The sequence below is a fragment of the Gastrolobium bilobum genome, unplaced genomic scaffold, assembly GCF_033153095.1.
Source record: "Gastrolobium bilobum isolate Gb01-03AN ecotype WA unplaced genomic scaffold, APGP_CSIRO_Gbil_v1 utg27505, whole genome shotgun sequence".
NCBI lineage: Eukaryota > Viridiplantae > Streptophyta > Magnoliopsida > Fabales > Fabaceae > Gastrolobium > Gastrolobium bilobum.
In genome coordinates, this window is record NW_026898864.1 from 176,467 (window position 1) to 192,711 (window position 16,245).

The 16,245-nt window shown below is 33.6% G+C and overlaps 2 protein-coding genes across 2 annotated transcripts; both read left to right on the forward strand.

The window, feature by feature from the left end:
- Nucleotides 1-1,297: 1,297 nt before the first annotated feature.
- On the forward strand, nt 1,298-9,374 carry LOC133284796 (G-patch domain-containing protein 1). The gene is made up of 11 exons (XM_061481899.1): nt 1,298-1,497; nt 1,586-1,670; nt 1,783-1,859; nt 1,964-1,988; nt 2,071-2,164; nt 2,448-2,514; nt 3,379-3,472; nt 7,792-7,976; nt 8,187-8,411; nt 8,491-8,607; nt 9,014-9,374. Exons 1-11 carry the CDS (start codon nt 1,420-1,422, stop codon nt 9,077-9,079), a joined length of 1,113 nt encoding a protein of 370 aa, XP_061337883.1. The 5' UTR covers nt 1,298-1,419; the 3' UTR covers nt 9,080-9,374.
- Nucleotides 9,375-13,409: 4,035 nt separating this feature from the next.
- LOC133284776 (probable WRKY transcription factor 29) lies at nt 13,410-14,673 on the forward strand. The gene is made up of 2 exons (XM_061481854.1): nt 13,410-13,771; nt 14,052-14,673. The coding sequence occupies exons 1-2, from the start codon at nt 13,410-13,412 to the stop codon at nt 14,671-14,673; spliced, it is 984 nt and encodes a 327-aa protein (XP_061337838.1).
- The last annotated feature ends 1,572 nt before the right edge of the window (nt 14,674-16,245 follow it).

Here is a 16,245-nt window from a genome sequence, read left to right on the forward strand (position 1 = left end):
CTAAAGAAATTAACTAAATTATGATCAATCAGTGTTCAATTTCATATTTGCCCGTATGGATGAGCTTTTTTTCTTCAAAAGCTGCTTTTTTCAAGAAAAAAAACACTTATCGTTTTTAGTTCGTTTGGATGTCTGTTTTTTAAAAAAGCAAAAGTCACAAAAAAGTCAAAAATCTACTTTTTTTCAAAAGCTAAAAATTTAACTTCTAAGAAAAGCAAAAGTCAAAAGCCAAAGATTTTTTTAAAAAACTAAATATTTTAATAAAAATATAAATAACTTTAACTTTTATAAAAAACACTTCTAAAATAAAGTAGATATAAAAGTTACTTTTTTGATAAGCCCAAACAAACGGGCTCTTGATCGCTCAACATAATTTTGATGCAAAACAAAAGACACTTTAAAAATTATATTATTATTATTTTAAAATTAAATTAATTACCATCAAACACATGAATCAAATTGGTAATGAGTTGTCTTAATTTAACCAATAGTTTGGAGTTTCCCGTATGTGATCTCTAAAGTAATGTTGAATCAATGAATAATATATAAAAAAAATCAATTTGTAATAATTTTTGAACTTATATTTTTTTTAAAAAAAATTAATCTGATTTAAACATTATACATTTAAAATAATAGTTAATTAATTTTATAAATAAATCATAATTTTGTTGTTTAAGAATTACTCATAAACTACCAAGATAATTATCATACAACCAATAATAAAGTAATGTATTATTCCCCCCTAAGATATTGTAACAACTAATTAAAGTTATTATCAATTAATTTCATCGTTAGATCGATTATGTTGATCTAATGATTATGTTTATTTTCATCTTTGTATGATTATGATTTCTCATATTTAATGCTTTTATATTAAATATAAAAAATCATAATCATACAAATGTGAAAATAAATATAAAATATTAAATATGAAGAATTATAACACTATAAAAATGAAAATAAATATAACCGTAAGATCAATATAATCAATCTAACGGTAAAATTGATTGATAATAATATTGATAATAACCTTAATTGATTGTACAATATCATATCCTTTGTTATAATATAATACTAAAATGAGAAATATTTTTCTCATGTTACATAAAAAACTTATTTCATGTTACACACCCATTAAAATCCGAGTCAATATTTTTTTTTTTTTTTTTAATTATAGGACCACGTAATTATGTCTCTGGGTGAAACAATGTTAACTCATTTAACGTGAGAAAAGCATAGCGCTGCTGAAATATATGAAAACAAATAACACGCAAATATATTTGTTTACTTCAGAATCACAGCAGAGTAGGTAAGAGTATAGCTTTGGTTTCTGAAGCCCTAAGGTTCAGAAGAGAAATTGGTGTTTATAAGAATAAGAATAAGGAAAAGCAGCGGGGCGGCGGTGCAGTGGTCGGAGCCATGGCGGCGCCTGAAACCCCTCTTTGTTACGTCGGTGTCGCTAGGCAATCCGCTGCTTTTCGCCTCATGAAGCAAATGGTCACCTTTCTATTTCTCTTTCTCTTTCTCTGTCTCTGTCGTTCGTTTCTTTGATTGTTTTGCATATTGAATTTGATTAGTTATTTAGGGATGGGAAGAAGGAGAAGGTCTTGGGAAAGAGAAGCAGGGTATCAAAGGACATGTTCGTGTTAAAAACAAGAAGGACACCATTGGTTTGTTTCTTCTTCTTCTTCTTCTTTGCTTTTCCATTTATTAATTTCAACCCAACCTCCTTCATCATATGTTGAATCTAATCTATCATGCTATGCATTCATTTTTAATTAGGTATTGGTTTAGAGAAGCCAAACAATTGGGCATTTGACACTACACAATTTGATGATATCCTCAAGAGATTGAAAGTTGTATGTTTTCTCTCCATCCATTGCTTTACCTTGCCTGACATAATTATCTTATTATTCAATTCTTTTTCTCTTCACTGAAACCTTTCTTTACATGTAATGTGTAGCAAGCGCCACCATCCCATGATGCAGGTATAATTATTTCCTACAAGTTTTCCTCTTCTCTCTCAATGTGAATGTATTATGAGGATTGTGTTTTTATGTACTGTGTCAGACATAGACACTAACACAGCTAAGGTGGAAACCGAGACTAGTGTTCCTGTTGATGATCGGGATTCTGTCTCCAAAGCTACTAGACCACAAGGAAGGTCTGTATGATTTCTATTTAAATTGTTGCCCTGACTGATCTATAACTACAAGCCCATATTCCCCGGAGGGAAGAGGGCTTCAACTGGGATTATCCGAGGCAAGTACTGCCTGTTTCGGAACTCCCGCTGCACGGGAGTGGTGACCGGACCTTACTGCCGTTCCCAGCTTAAGCGTCTACACCTCCCAACAAAGTGAATGTACCTTATGGAACCTCCGCAGGGACTTGGAGTCTATTATTTATTTAATCATACATGTTTTTTTTTTTCTTTGCTGTATTTTTAGGTACAAGAGAAGAGAGAGGGGGAAGCTTGTCTCTGAGTATTCCTTGAAGGATCTTGAAGGAATTCTTGTAGGTTCCAAATTCTAACCATGGATAAATCATTCATTGCACATCTTAAAGAACCTGAATAATATGCTTATTTTTATTATTAGTTTGTAGAATTTTCAAAAACGAAAATGGTGATGCTGCGTAGCTGCAATGTGATGTTGATTTTGAGATAAATTAAATATCTAGTGTCTGTTTTGATTTGGTATCCTAAATTGTGAAAGTATTGATGTAAATGAAATGTGTTTTTATTTATATTTTAAATTAGGTGCGTGAAATGATTTTCCAGAATTGAATGAATCACCAACTAAAATTGTTGGAAATGGAATTGGGTACTGATATTGGCCTTCAGATTCTATTTACCAAACCCTTTTAATTAGTGGATTCTACTTGTGGTTATTTTAGTTACTAGATTCTGTTCAAGGGTCTGCTTCTGTGTTTGATTTAATGAACATGGAACACCTATAACTTTTACATGGTCACTATCTCCATTTTAGAAGATATGTTTTCACTTAATGGGGTTTTGTCATCATCTGCATTGGTTAATGAACATACACAAGCTGATATTTATATTCAGAGTCTTAAAGTTGATTTGTGTATTCTAATACCTGAGAATGCCCAACTTTTATTTCATTAAACTTAATTCGAAGAAGAACTAACCAGAGATTGTAATTACATGAATCGATGCTTGAAAATCAACTGCCCCTTGTGCTTCTTTTATTTGAAATTTTTTTTCTGTTACTTTTAATCTTAAACTTCGAGTATTATGCTATTGTTATTCTGTCTATACTATTAGCATTTTCTATTATCAAGATTCTTAGATGTATATTTCAATTTATTTGATGCAAGGTTGTCACTTTTTGTTTACTTCTGTGATGTTGGTGATAGGTCAAAAAGGGTGAAATATCTGGGGACACTGATAATTCTGATGGTGAACCGGACTTGTTAAAGACATCTGAAATTCAAAACTTTGAAGATGAAGGTATAATCTTGGATTGCCATGAGTTTTTTCGTGCTATTTATATTGATTATGACATTACATGTGATGTTTGGACTACATTGCTATATTTTGCAGGTTCAGGTTAAAACCTCTTATCTTCTCTCTCTTTCTTTTTCCCTTCATGATGTTTTTAATCCTGTAGCTCTTCTATTAAGATAAAAATTCAATAGATGATTCCCCTACACCTCCAATTGCTTTATCGTATGCTAGCGATAGGCATCGTCATGTTAACAGTTAGGCCAACTTTTGTTGTGATTTTTTCTTTGGATACATGCGAAGGGTGCACCTTCCTATATGGAGGCCCCCTCATACGCCCCCCCCCCCCCCCCAAAAAAAAAACAACACACACACACAAATTAAAAGTAAACAGAGCTATCATTTTGGAGAATGATAAATGTAATATGTATATATACTGACTGTACTTCACTAATTTTCCCTTGGAATTGTAGATTTACTTACTTTGAAAAGGAAAAAGGTCATTTCAGGGATGTTTTCCTTATAAGCAATCTGTTTATGCAGGGAGTTTTAAGGGCCATCAATTGTATGCAATTAGGGGTGTAATTGAGTCAAGCCAGGCTTTATCCTAAATAGACTAGACCTATGTAAAAAATTTCAAGTCTGACTTGGCTTATTAGCTTGATACAAGCTAAATTATAAGCTTGGCCTGATTTATTTTAAAAAATATATATAACACATTCTGAATTATAGGCTATGATTACTTTGCTTCTTTTGTATGTTTAAGTTGATGGACGAGCCACAATCCAAAATATTGACAATTTAAAAAATAATGGCAAAGATGCCGAAGACTTAATTAAATTTCAAAACAAAGAAACATATTCACTCATGCATGTATATATAATCTATATATGGTTTATATTATATCTCTAACATGCCCCCTCATGCAAGAGCCTTTTGGTTTTTATTTAAGCAAAGGCAATATATAGGCTCACTTATCATGTGTTGAATTTTAACTTTTTTTTATTAGAAGAATGGAAGCGGCAATGATCAAAATCTAGAACACTTAATCATAAAGACTTTAATACCATGTGTCTTCACAACTTGGTATTAGAGCTACCAATTTGGTAGATTGTGCCTCCTCGAAGCCTTAGCTTGCTTCGACTGCAGCCTTGCCTTCATTGTAGCTGACCTCGACCTCCTTCATATCAATCAAATGCCTAATAGGGGGCATTTGGTGGAGAGATAAATTTTAAGATTCCCGAGAAACTGACACTGGGAATCTTATTTACCCACATTTGATATAAGGATTGTGAAAATTTTCCTAGGAATTTGAAAATTGTGAAGCAAAATCCCAACAAAGAATACCACCGGGTGGGTGATAAATTTTCCAAAATTTTATGGACAAAAGTACCCTCTATTGTTAGCCCTAGACGTGAAAGAATGGTTCAAGCGTGGGAAGAATGAGACGGAGATAGCGGTGGAGACTGCGGAGGAGGAGGCGGTGGAGAATCTGAGTCATGGGACGAAGGAGATGGTGGAGACGGGGAAGGCGGTGGAGAATCTGAGTCATTGAACGATAGGGATGATGGCGAGGAAGCCAAAGCCTTATCCGAATCAGATGAAGTTGACCCATTTGACGAACTTTTGTTAGCCATTTCTGATTCTCACAAAAATCTCAACTTGATTATAAAAAATGGCAAGAAAATTTCAAAAAAAAAATAAAAAAATAGATGAAATGCCTATAGGAACCAACGAGACTCGAATTGGAAACAGTTTCTGCAAGGCGAAGATTTAGTTTTGAAGGTCAAAACAAAAAGATCAACAAAAACATGTGTTTCTCGTGGTTTAAAGAATGCAGCTGAATTCAGACGATGAAGTGGCCAACAAATTGTTCAATTTGGTAAACAAAATTGCCAGCACGATGAAACACGTGAAGAGATAGTGTATGTGTGTGTCTGAGATTGAAGGAAGAGAAGAAGAAAAATAATAATATTGAAAAATGGTGGAAGGTTAGTTTTGTAAAATGACCCACATTCGTAGCAATATTTGACAATCAACCAACATAGAATCAGGAAATTGAAGCTAACATTCCTGATAATATTTTGGACTATCAAATAGTTTTTTGGTAATATTCCTGGGAAGAACAAAAAAAATTCTCCTCTACCAAACGCCTTCTTAGTTTGCGCCTGAGACGACACATTCATCAGACATGCATTATCAGATAATTTATTAAAATTTCTCATCCACCAATGGAACCGTTGTCTTGGCTATCCATTTCCCAGAGATATGTCACTGATAGCTGCCCCACGTGCTCTCTGTGTCAGATCCATGCACCACTGCTCCTACCACGCGTGGAGGCGTGTTTGGGCCACCTTGCTTTTTTTATCACTCCCAACATCACACTGTGACCTCCTCTCTCTAGATTTAGCCTTGGCCTACACACCTATCATCAATTGTGCGTACACTCTAATCTTCTGCATGGCCCAGTCTGCCCCTAGCCACCATGTCCAACTATAGGACTATCTAGACTACACAACCCACTTCGTAGTCCATTATGACCATGCTGCTCACTCGGAATGACCTTGCTTTTGCGATGACCGACCTCCTATAGGTTGTAAGTGGGTCTTTAAAGTGAAAGAAAATCCTGATGGCTTAATAACTTGGTAAAGTAAATAAATACAAGACTTGGCTAGTTGCAAAGGGTTCCATCAGCAACCTGGTTTTGATTATACCAAAACTTTTTCTCCAGTGGTTAAGCCAACCACAAAAATAATTTTGCTCACAGTTTCCATTTCCAGCAAATGAATTCTTCAACATCTAGATGTCAATAATGCATTTCTCAATGGTGTTCTAGCTGGGGAAGTCTACATGACATAGCCTCTTCGGTTGATGCAAGCACTTAGGGCCCGGTCTGGGCAGTTTGTAAATACTTTAGTCAGTTTTGGCTTCAGCCCTTGTCAGACGTTATTTTTCTCTGTCCATCCTCCCTCTCACTGCTTGTATATCCTTATTTACGTTGATAACATTATTGTCATGGGGAGTTCTCCATGGATAATTTAGAAACTCATCACCAAGTTGAATATCACCTTTGTTCTTAAACAGCTAAGCATTCTGGAATCTTTCCCGTCCATGGTTTGGAAGGTTTACAAAGGTGATGGTGTCCTTGCTAATAAGCAGAGTCAAGGAGACCACACTCTCTTCTTTGAACATTGGGAAAAATTTGCTATTCTTCTTTCTAGCTGACCTCATTATAACCGGGGAAGATGAAGATCAAATTAAAAAAAATCCCACTATAGGAAAGATTGACTGTTGAATTTGAAAGTAAAGACGTTGGGAAGTTGAGGTATTTTTTTGGGGTAGAAGTTGCCTACTCTAAACCTAGGTTGTCAGTAGCGGCCCGAAGCGTCGCTAAATCGCTACCGTAGCGGGTAGCAGCGGTCGGCCGCTACAAACCGCGACGCTACGCGACATTGGCCGTCGCGGAAGGTAACAGCGTAGCGTAGCGGCAATACTGCTACCCGCTACACCATTCCCATGTTGGAATTTGATGGAGAATCCAGAGATGATGATGAATTTCTTCATTAGTTCACTTCTTGTACTTGACTATTTGACAATTTTATTATTCATTTGTGTTTAGTTTTGGATCCTTCCTTTATGTTCCTTGTATTTGACATTGATTGTGGAATTATGTATTTGATTTTGTGTGACTTCTTATGTTTGAGCATTAATACTAAAAGCGGTATTTCCTCGTTTCTTGACTGTTAGTATAATATATGTGGAATTAATACTTCACCATAGCGGCAATTGTGCTACCCGCTACACTGCTATACCATTTTCGGGGTCGGTTGCTACCGGCCGCTAACTGCTGCTACCGACAACTATGCTCTAAACAAGGTTATTTTATCTCTCAAAGGAAGTATGTCTTTGATCTCTTCAATGAAGTTAAAATATTTGGGTTTAAAACTACCGGTGTGTCTATTGAGCATATTGACAAAATGGGAAGTGAATAAAATAATCTCAAGATTGATAAATGAAAGTATCAGAGGTTGTTAGGAGTCCAACCACAGGATCCGTTCACCTGCTTGAGGGGGTGTTGTATATATAGAATGATTAATCGTTTAATTATTGTAGTTTCATTTTTCCTTGTATTAGAATGATTATGATAGGAAAGATACGTGACAGATTATAAGTTTTGATTTATCTCATTTATTTTCCTGGAATCAGCACTTTATTAGGAAAACAGTTATTACCATTAGTTTATGTATTGTAAATATTTATACATGAATATTCACGTGAATAAAATTCAGAATTTCTCAAATTCCAACTATATTGCATTGTTACAGGAAGTAAATGTCCTGGTATCCATCCACCAGAGTGGTGGGGGTATAAATATGGGTTTGTCTCTGGTGGATTCCTTGGAGCAGAACGAAAGAAGAAAAAGTCCCTGATATCTGAAAGTGCCAAAAATAGGACGGAGAGAACTGCATTTTATGAAGAAGATCAAGAAAAACTCTACAACCTAGTCCAAGTATGTGACCTCTTGTTTTGCGAACTTATTATTTGCTTTATATTATTTTATCAGATGATAATGGTAGTTTGGTCATATGTGATGCTCAATTATCAGGATGGTTGCTGGAGATGCTTGACTGATATCTTCAATTTTAGCACATTTTGTGATATAAATATCATAATCAAACATGAAGGGTGTAATAATTTATGTGCTATAATTGTTATCCAGGAGAAATCTACAACGGCAAAGCAAGGACTAGGCATCAAGGATAGGACCAAGAAAGTAGCTGGCTGCTATTTTCAGGGTAAAAAGACATCATTTGATGATAGTGATGATGAAGATTCTGCCGACATCGATTCTCTGCAAAAACAATCACATGACTTAATTAAAGTAGAAAATATTGTTGAATCCAAAGTGAAGCTGAAAAAGTTGTGTAAACAGATTCTAGGCAGGGTATGGCCGATTTCTTGTGTTGCAATTTTTTTTTTCTCCTTAGTAGTAAATTCATGACTGATTACTGGCTTAACTACAGGTGCCTGGAGAATCATTGAAACTGAAACAGCTCAAAGTTCTTATTGATGAACATTCATCTTCAGTTTTGTCTGACTTTTCTTCAAAAAGAGAGGGTGTTGCATACTTGAAGCAGAAGGTATGATGGCCTTAATCACATATCACTTTTAGACATTTCATTTTGTATAGAATGGAGTCACTCTCCTTTCTTCCTGTTCTAATTTAAATTTAAATTTAAATTTATATTGTTACATATCTTCAGAATGCCTATTACTACATGCGGCCTGGTTTCTCTTGCATTGCATAATAAATTTGTGTATGGATTGTGGAGAACTATGCCGAATTCTTAAAGCATAATCTTTTCATGATTGAAATGTTGGATGCTTGAATTATTATTATACTTAACAACTACCTTTATATCTGGGATATGGGATCCAGTCTTAACAGAGCCCGTGCATTTATTTGTTATTATACTTGGCATTGTATGCATTATCATTTCATGTATCGTCTACGATGTTGTGACATGATTTGGTCCTTGATTGCAGCTGACAGGTAGCCGGAAGTTTTGTATTGAAGGGAAAAGAGTGCGATTGGCATCTAAGAGAAGCTAAATTTTGATACCTCTTTTGCTGCCTTTCTTAATTATATTTTGGAGGAGAAAACGGGTTGGGATTTGAGATACGTGTGCGAATGAGTAGATTGCAGCTTGGAATATAGTGTAGCTAAGTTTCGTTTCTTAGCTTTGTCGACGAATGTTGTAGTAATTAAATACCATTTTATGAAATTTTGTTTTGTTTTTGTTTTATTATTTATTATTTTTTTGTACTGTGTGTTAAGTGCTTCTGTCACCTGGATTAAATATTGAAATTATCTCTTTGTACTCATAGGAATAATGGAACATGTGCATGATGCATTAAGTTTGAAATGTCAACAGTTCCTTTATTTTATTAGCGCTTTGAAGTTTCTTATTCTTGCTAAAAAGCTTGATAGATAGATATTCCTTTTGTAGATAAGAAAATATATATATATATATATATATATATATACATATATATGAATGCCTCTCGTTTCTTTTGATTCTCTTCCCATCTACTACTCTGACAGAACATACAATGGAATATACTGGAAAGCTTGTCGCCGGAGATTGGCAAGTGAGATTGAGAGTCGATGGAAAGTTAAATTTTAACGAGGTCTTCTAATTTAAATTTAACAAATTCTTATTTAAACGGGATAAGGTTAATTTATATTGGAGTAAGAATAATAAATTTTAACTATTAATTTCTTTATATTTAATGGTTATAATTTATTTGAAATTAATTATTAATCATTGAGTGTAACTTAATAAATTATAATTATTAAATTTATGAAAATTAACGGTTAAAATTTGGTGTAAGATTTTTTATTTATAATGTAAGTTGATCTTGTCCATATTTAAACTTTATTATAATTAATTTGTTGAAATATGATTTTATTAATTTTTATATTGTAAAACTTCTTTCGGTCGAGCAACACTTTCAGGAACCATAAACATTTTTTTGTCGGATGTCCCCGAAGGGACAGAATCATAAACATTATTGGTATAGGCATTATATGTGTGTAGAGAACTCAATTTAATAGTCATAAATATAATGATTATATAAATCATAAATATAAAATTATTGGCATAAAAATTGGGCCCAGATATGTAATTTTCAATGTGTATTATTTTAGTTAAATATATTATCTAACTATCTTGTATTTTTTGAATTGTATTCATTTCAACGGAGCACTAACGCCCACACTTTTAACTGTTAAATGCATAGTTTTTTTTAGTTGATATTAACAAAATATTTTTTTTTTTAGATAACCTAGAGGTAAGCTATTAGAATTAGTCTAGTGACGAGAGACTTGAATAATTTATATTAAGTTATATGTTCAATTTTTATTATTGTATTAAAACATACCTGAAAGTAGGGGTGTAAATAGGTTAGGTTAAGCTAAACTTTAACGTAAAATAGGCCGGGCCTGTATAAAAAATATTAGATCTGGCCTGCCCTTAACCTGTTAAAGCCTATTAAACATTTAATAATTAAAAGAAGACTTTGTTTTTTCTGCAATTACTACATATAAGTTATCTGCAGTAAGTCCAATACGACGTCGTTTTGGGATGGAAATCATGGTGTTTTTATAATTTTAATTTATTTCAGGGTTATAATAGTCTTTATATTTATAATTTTTTAATATTTCAATACCAAAACGATGTCGTTTTGAGAATAAATACAGATAATTTATTTGCAGTAATTGCAGAAATATTTTTCCCTTAAAAGAATAACTAAAATAATATTATTTTATTATTAAAAATTATTAAAATTATTATTTATTTTATTTAAAATAAATAATATGATATAAGCCGCTTGTAGACTTATAGGTCCGACATGTACAAAAACTCTATTCCTGAATAGATTTTTTAAAAAGCTCAAGACTGTTCTATTTTACATAAGCTGGCCTAACCCATTTATACTCCTACCTGAAAATATTCTCATACAACTTCTTCCAATCACCTTGTTCTTGGAATACGATATTAGATCACTCTTATGGAGGAAGGGGGAGACTAATTCTCTTTTGAGAGAAAGGCGATCAAAATAAACTCTTCATCACTCAGTTGTCAACTGTGCTATCCTTACAAACATTTCTTTCGCTTAAGTGGCAATTTCCTTTTTGTCACCGATTAAGTGGGGGCAAGTTAGAAATAACACATTTGATAATTATTTAACCAAACACGTAAGCAATTTTTCAACAAAACGACACTACCCACTTGATCATTACTTGGCTGGACAAAATGGAAGAAAAATAATGAGGGAAAACCTTTTTTTTCTTTATATATTTGTTAAAAAATTCAACTAGTGAAGAAAAGAGACGCTGTTTGGAGCACAAAGTAAATGGAAACAGGGAAACCATGCCACGGAACCTACCCGGATTTCTGAGAAGCATTTTCTTATTACAAAACCCGCATGGTACACGCCATGTACACTCTTCCTAAAACTCTTGTGAACAGGCACAACACAACTGGTCGTTAAAGTCATAAAATTGGGATGTGATGACGTAATGTAACGTTTGTTGATTCCGAACTCAACGTACTAGGCGGACCACGTTGTAGGTTCTAAAAGTCCACATTTGCTTCGCAGCAGTTTCCCACCGTTTCACGAAACAAACAATATTTCACTTTTAGATGATTGTTTTTCTTTGCTTTCTTTTTTTGTTAAGCAAGTCGGTGGTCACCAGTGAAGACCATACACCATATATACATATCCCCCCCTTCAATTTAATCGCATGGGGTAGGCATATGGAAGACCCATGCAAGTTGGAACATATCTTTACTTTCTGACTTGGCCATATTATATACACAGTTACAGACGGGACATGATCATTCATTTTCAACAAGTGCAACTTACGTTTTTAACGGTTAATTTTATTTATATCTAATAATTTTAGGGTTCGGTTTGTCATTTTAAATGACATAAGTTATGTCATTCTAGGAGAGAGATAGACACAGAAAAACAGAAATCATGGGAGAGAGAAAGTGAGTGATTTTTTTTAATTTAAAATTTAAATTTTCTGTGTCTGTATATCTCTTAAAATGACATAACTCTCTGTCATTTAAAATGACAAACACTTTTCCCATAATTTTAATTTATTAAATAGATCAACCGTGAAATATAAGTAAATCAATTATTTAGATTGATAATATATATATATATATATGGTTGCCAAGAAGTTGGTTTAGTGGGGAATTTGGCGGTATTGGACAAATTTGCTTAATTACGTATGTTAATTAGCTTGCCTTGAATGAATGGAACATTTTAATCTTCGAACTTCGTTCGAGTTGTAACTCTCGGGGATAAGGAGGAAAAGAAAGAAGTAATTTTAGTTTCCTTGGCTCCTAGTTAGGATTGATAGTTTGGTAATGGTTTAGTGGCCAAGGAGAGTTAGCGTGGTCCGAACTCTCAACTATAAGGGTTGGAGACTATGAAATCCTATGTAAGAAAATCACAAGACTCTGTCATTTTATGAACTCCCTCCGTCATCCCCCAGTGGCCTCTCAAATTATAAGCAGACAAAAAGCAAGTGATTTTGGAGAAAATTTTAACTAAACTGTCATGAACATGATCTCACCAAGACTTAACTTTCTAATTTCACTTTTTTATTTGAGTAAACGATGGGTGCATAATAAAAAATACGGTTTTATTTTTATCTTTTACAACAACAAAAAAATATTTATATTAGTCTTTTTTTAAAGATTAAATTAGGTCTTCATTGAATTTCTGAAGGATTACATTTTTAAAGAACTGAAATTGTAGATAGACCAAAAATTAATTTAAGGACCATATTTTTTATTAGTAACCGGAAAATTACTTTACTCTTTTTTATCTTAAGGCTGATGCTTAATCTATATATCCAATTAATAAATCCGAATTATTGGCCCCTTACGTATGAGATTCTCCAACCAATAGTATTGTATAGTATAATGACTTAACGGCAAGACTGATTCAACTGTCTTACTCACTGTCATAGGGTCGGCCATGAGCCCATAATCCCAAACAAAGGGAAATATGGGGGTTCAGCTAGCATAGCACCCCATTGCTGAAAATATATTGGTTCCCCACTCCCACTTGCTCCCATTTTGACTTTCTTGTTAGTCAACTCAATTGAATATACTATTGCCGGTTTGAACTTTGAACTCTGAAGCAAAAAAACAACATATATATTCAAAGCACCATCCACTGGTTATCATTTCATGTATATATATAACCAAATATTGGTTGACATTTCTTCAAAAACCCTTCTCTTTACAAAAATATCTGATTTCCATTGTAACTTTAAAGGCACCTGGCCCACCAATCTTCTCTTTACTTCTTGATTTCTTCATCCTCTCTCCTTATCTTAATCGTTTACCTTGTGTTGATGGATGAGCTTGCGTGCTTGATGGACTGGGATTTGGAAGCTATTGTGAGAGGATGCACCGGTGAAGCCTCAGCTAACACCATGATCGATGAACCTCATCCTAATTTTTCTCTTTTTTGTTCTGAACAAGATGAGCTACTTGGCACTTTTCCTCAATTCTCAGAAACCACCAAGGTCCATGATGAATTGGAAGAACTTTACAAACCTTTCTGTCCAGTTTTGCACCCTCTTTCCTCACAGACCATCGTTACAAATTCCCTACCTATCCCCAAAGAAACCGAAGAAGTCAAAGTACTTAAAGCATCAGAGAAAGTAGCTCTACAAGATTTGCAAGTTCCAGCAGTATCTAAATGTAAAAGAAGGTAGGTTAGTTTATAAGTCTTCATTCAATCAAAAATACAAAGTTTCATTTGTTTTACAATAATTGTAAAGTCAATCTAGCTAACATGGAATGCAAATAGATATCAACAGTTAAGATTTGATACAAGAGTTGTTATATATAAGTTGATTTATATATGGAATTTACATATCCTAAGTTGATGCATGCTTCATATATATATGGTATATATTTCAAAGAGGTGTACGTAAGTGTTGCAAAGTAAATGATATATATATATATATATATGCATTAAATGTTTTCAGCAAGAAGAACCAAGTGAAGAGGGTGGTGAAGCAGGTGACAGCAGCAGATGGTGTTTGTGATGCGTGGGCATGGCGTAAATATGGACAGAAACCAATAAAGGGTTCACCTTATCCTCGAAGTTACTATAGATGCAGCAGTTCCAAAGGATGCTTGGCGAGGAAACAAGTTGAAAGGAGCAATTTGGATCCAGGACTTTTTCTGGTTACCTACACAGCAGAACATAGTCATCCTCACCCAACTCGTAGAAACTCACTAGCAGGGATCACTCGAAAGAACAATTCATCAATAGTTGCACCTATAAGCACTCTTGACCAAAGGACTTGTTCTTCAAATTCCTTAACAACAATTCACTCTCCAAGTACACCTTTGGTGGGGGCGACGTCATCCAATATTGAAGATGAGATTGTGACAAGTGTGCAACAAAGTAAGGGCTTGAAGAAAGAGGAAGATTTTCTTGATTGGTTGGATGATGCTGAAGGTGCTCAATTATGTGATGGTTGGATTCCAAGCGCAGAGTTAGAGGAACTGATAGGATTTAAGTGCCAACAACTTGAATTAGATGGAAGCAGTTTCATGGATGGTTTTGTTGACACTTTGTTCCTTAATGATTCTAATAAGTAGCACAAGTTTTATAACTTACTATTTCACTTGTAAGGATAGTACTTTTGTAGATCCCTCTCTAATCCTTCTCAGTTCCCCAACTTTCTTTGTAGACTTTCCATCTGTCTTTTTGCCTGTAGTGACTAGTGAATCTTTGGTCCTTCGATCGAAAAAAGAAATTGACCTTCTTTCGAAATCCCATTTTTGGGTGATCTTTATAATACAGTTGTGGTTTAAAGTGGGTATTGACATATATTGAATTACAATCAAATTTCTTTTGGTTAAAATCATGAGATATTTCAAGTTTGAATCTATCTATCACATTCTCTACATTATTATATATCCCTCATCACTGTAATCCAACTTCAGTTACATGTATTTGACTAGTCAGTACACATTTATATAAGTTGTTAACCTAAAGTTACTTTACTTTTATTACCAGAGAGAGAGAGACGAGAAATACTGGCTAAATGTAAGCATTGAAAAATTTAACATTGATAGTATATTATTCAAAAGAAATAAAGTGTGATCATCAGAATTTGCACAAGCAAAGTAATTCATTTCACGTAATTTGCAACCTTTATATATCTTTTCATGAACACACACACACATAAGATATTTTATACAAAAAGAAACTCACGGGTTTGTAGCAATTCAGACTCTATGGTAACGTGTTCCGGCCATTGTGTAGTCATCCCTTTCTAAATAATAAAATGTCAAAAGAAATGGGTTTTACATATTCAACGGATAACGTGTACATCATTATTGAAAAAGGTGTAACCAATATTGTCCTTTGTCTAGAAAATTGGGTGCAATTTTTGGCCGAGCCCCCTTAACAAATCCCATGTGATTTCGTAAGAACCAGAATGACAACTCAATAATTCACACTCAAATCAATTAATTGCATACGAGATATTATGTAAGCTTTAATTAAAATACATTTATTTCAAGTATAAAAAAATACACCTATCTCTAAAGAACTTCTTTCTAATAAGACAAGGTTTTAATATTTCTATAAAACGATGTCGTTTTGGGTTAAAAAAATTATGATGAGAAACATTATTATAACCCTGAAATAAATTATAATTATAAAAATATCTCAATTTTTGTCTCAAAACGATGTCATTTTGAGCTCAATGTAGACAACTTATTTAACCCAATGAGATAAAGAGAGAAATCTTTATACCTATATTTTTTTCTCAAATTTGAATTCCCTCTGACAAGAGAAGTTTGTGCTTAGAATTTTGTAACATGCAAGTGGGGCACCAATAGGTCCAATACACCGACTGTCCACCTCAACTGCCGACCCTTCCCAACTGTAAGGGAAACCGACTTTTTAACAAATTAGAGATGAAAGCTTTAAATAGTTGCTTATGAAATAAACATTGTTAATTATAGCAAGGGAAATATGTTACTCATATTGTAGGAGATAAAATTATTTCATGCAACATAAATGGATGAGACTCACTAAGTAAAAGAGAGAAAAAAAAAAAATTCACTCACCTTTTTATGTGCATGATTATCTTATCCAATATAACAGACATATTTCATTATTTCCCTTGTACAAACTAGGAAGTTTTCAAAACTTACCTC

Excerpts from the sequence above, each read along its gene's own strand:
- LOC133284776 (XM_061481854.1), top strand. The coding sequence starts at position 13,410 with ATGGATGAGCTTGCGTGCTTGATGGACTGGGATTTGGAAGCTATTGTG. Across the intron at positions 13,772-14,051 it reads GTATCTAAATGTAAAAGAAG|CAAGAAGAACCAAGTGAAGA; the intron begins GTAGGTTAGTTT and ends AAATGTTTTCAG.
- LOC133284796 (XM_061481899.1), top strand. The coding sequence starts at position 1,420 with ATGGCGGCGCCTGAAACCCCTCTTTGTTACGTCGGTGTCGCTAGGCAA. Across the intron at positions 1,989-2,070 it reads GCCACCATCCCATGATGCAG|ACATAGACACTAACACAGCT; the intron begins GTATAATTATTT and ends GTACTGTGTCAG. Across the intron at positions 7,977-8,186 it reads AACTCTACAACCTAGTCCAA|GAGAAATCTACAACGGCAAA; the intron begins GTATGTGACCTC and ends ATTGTTATCCAG.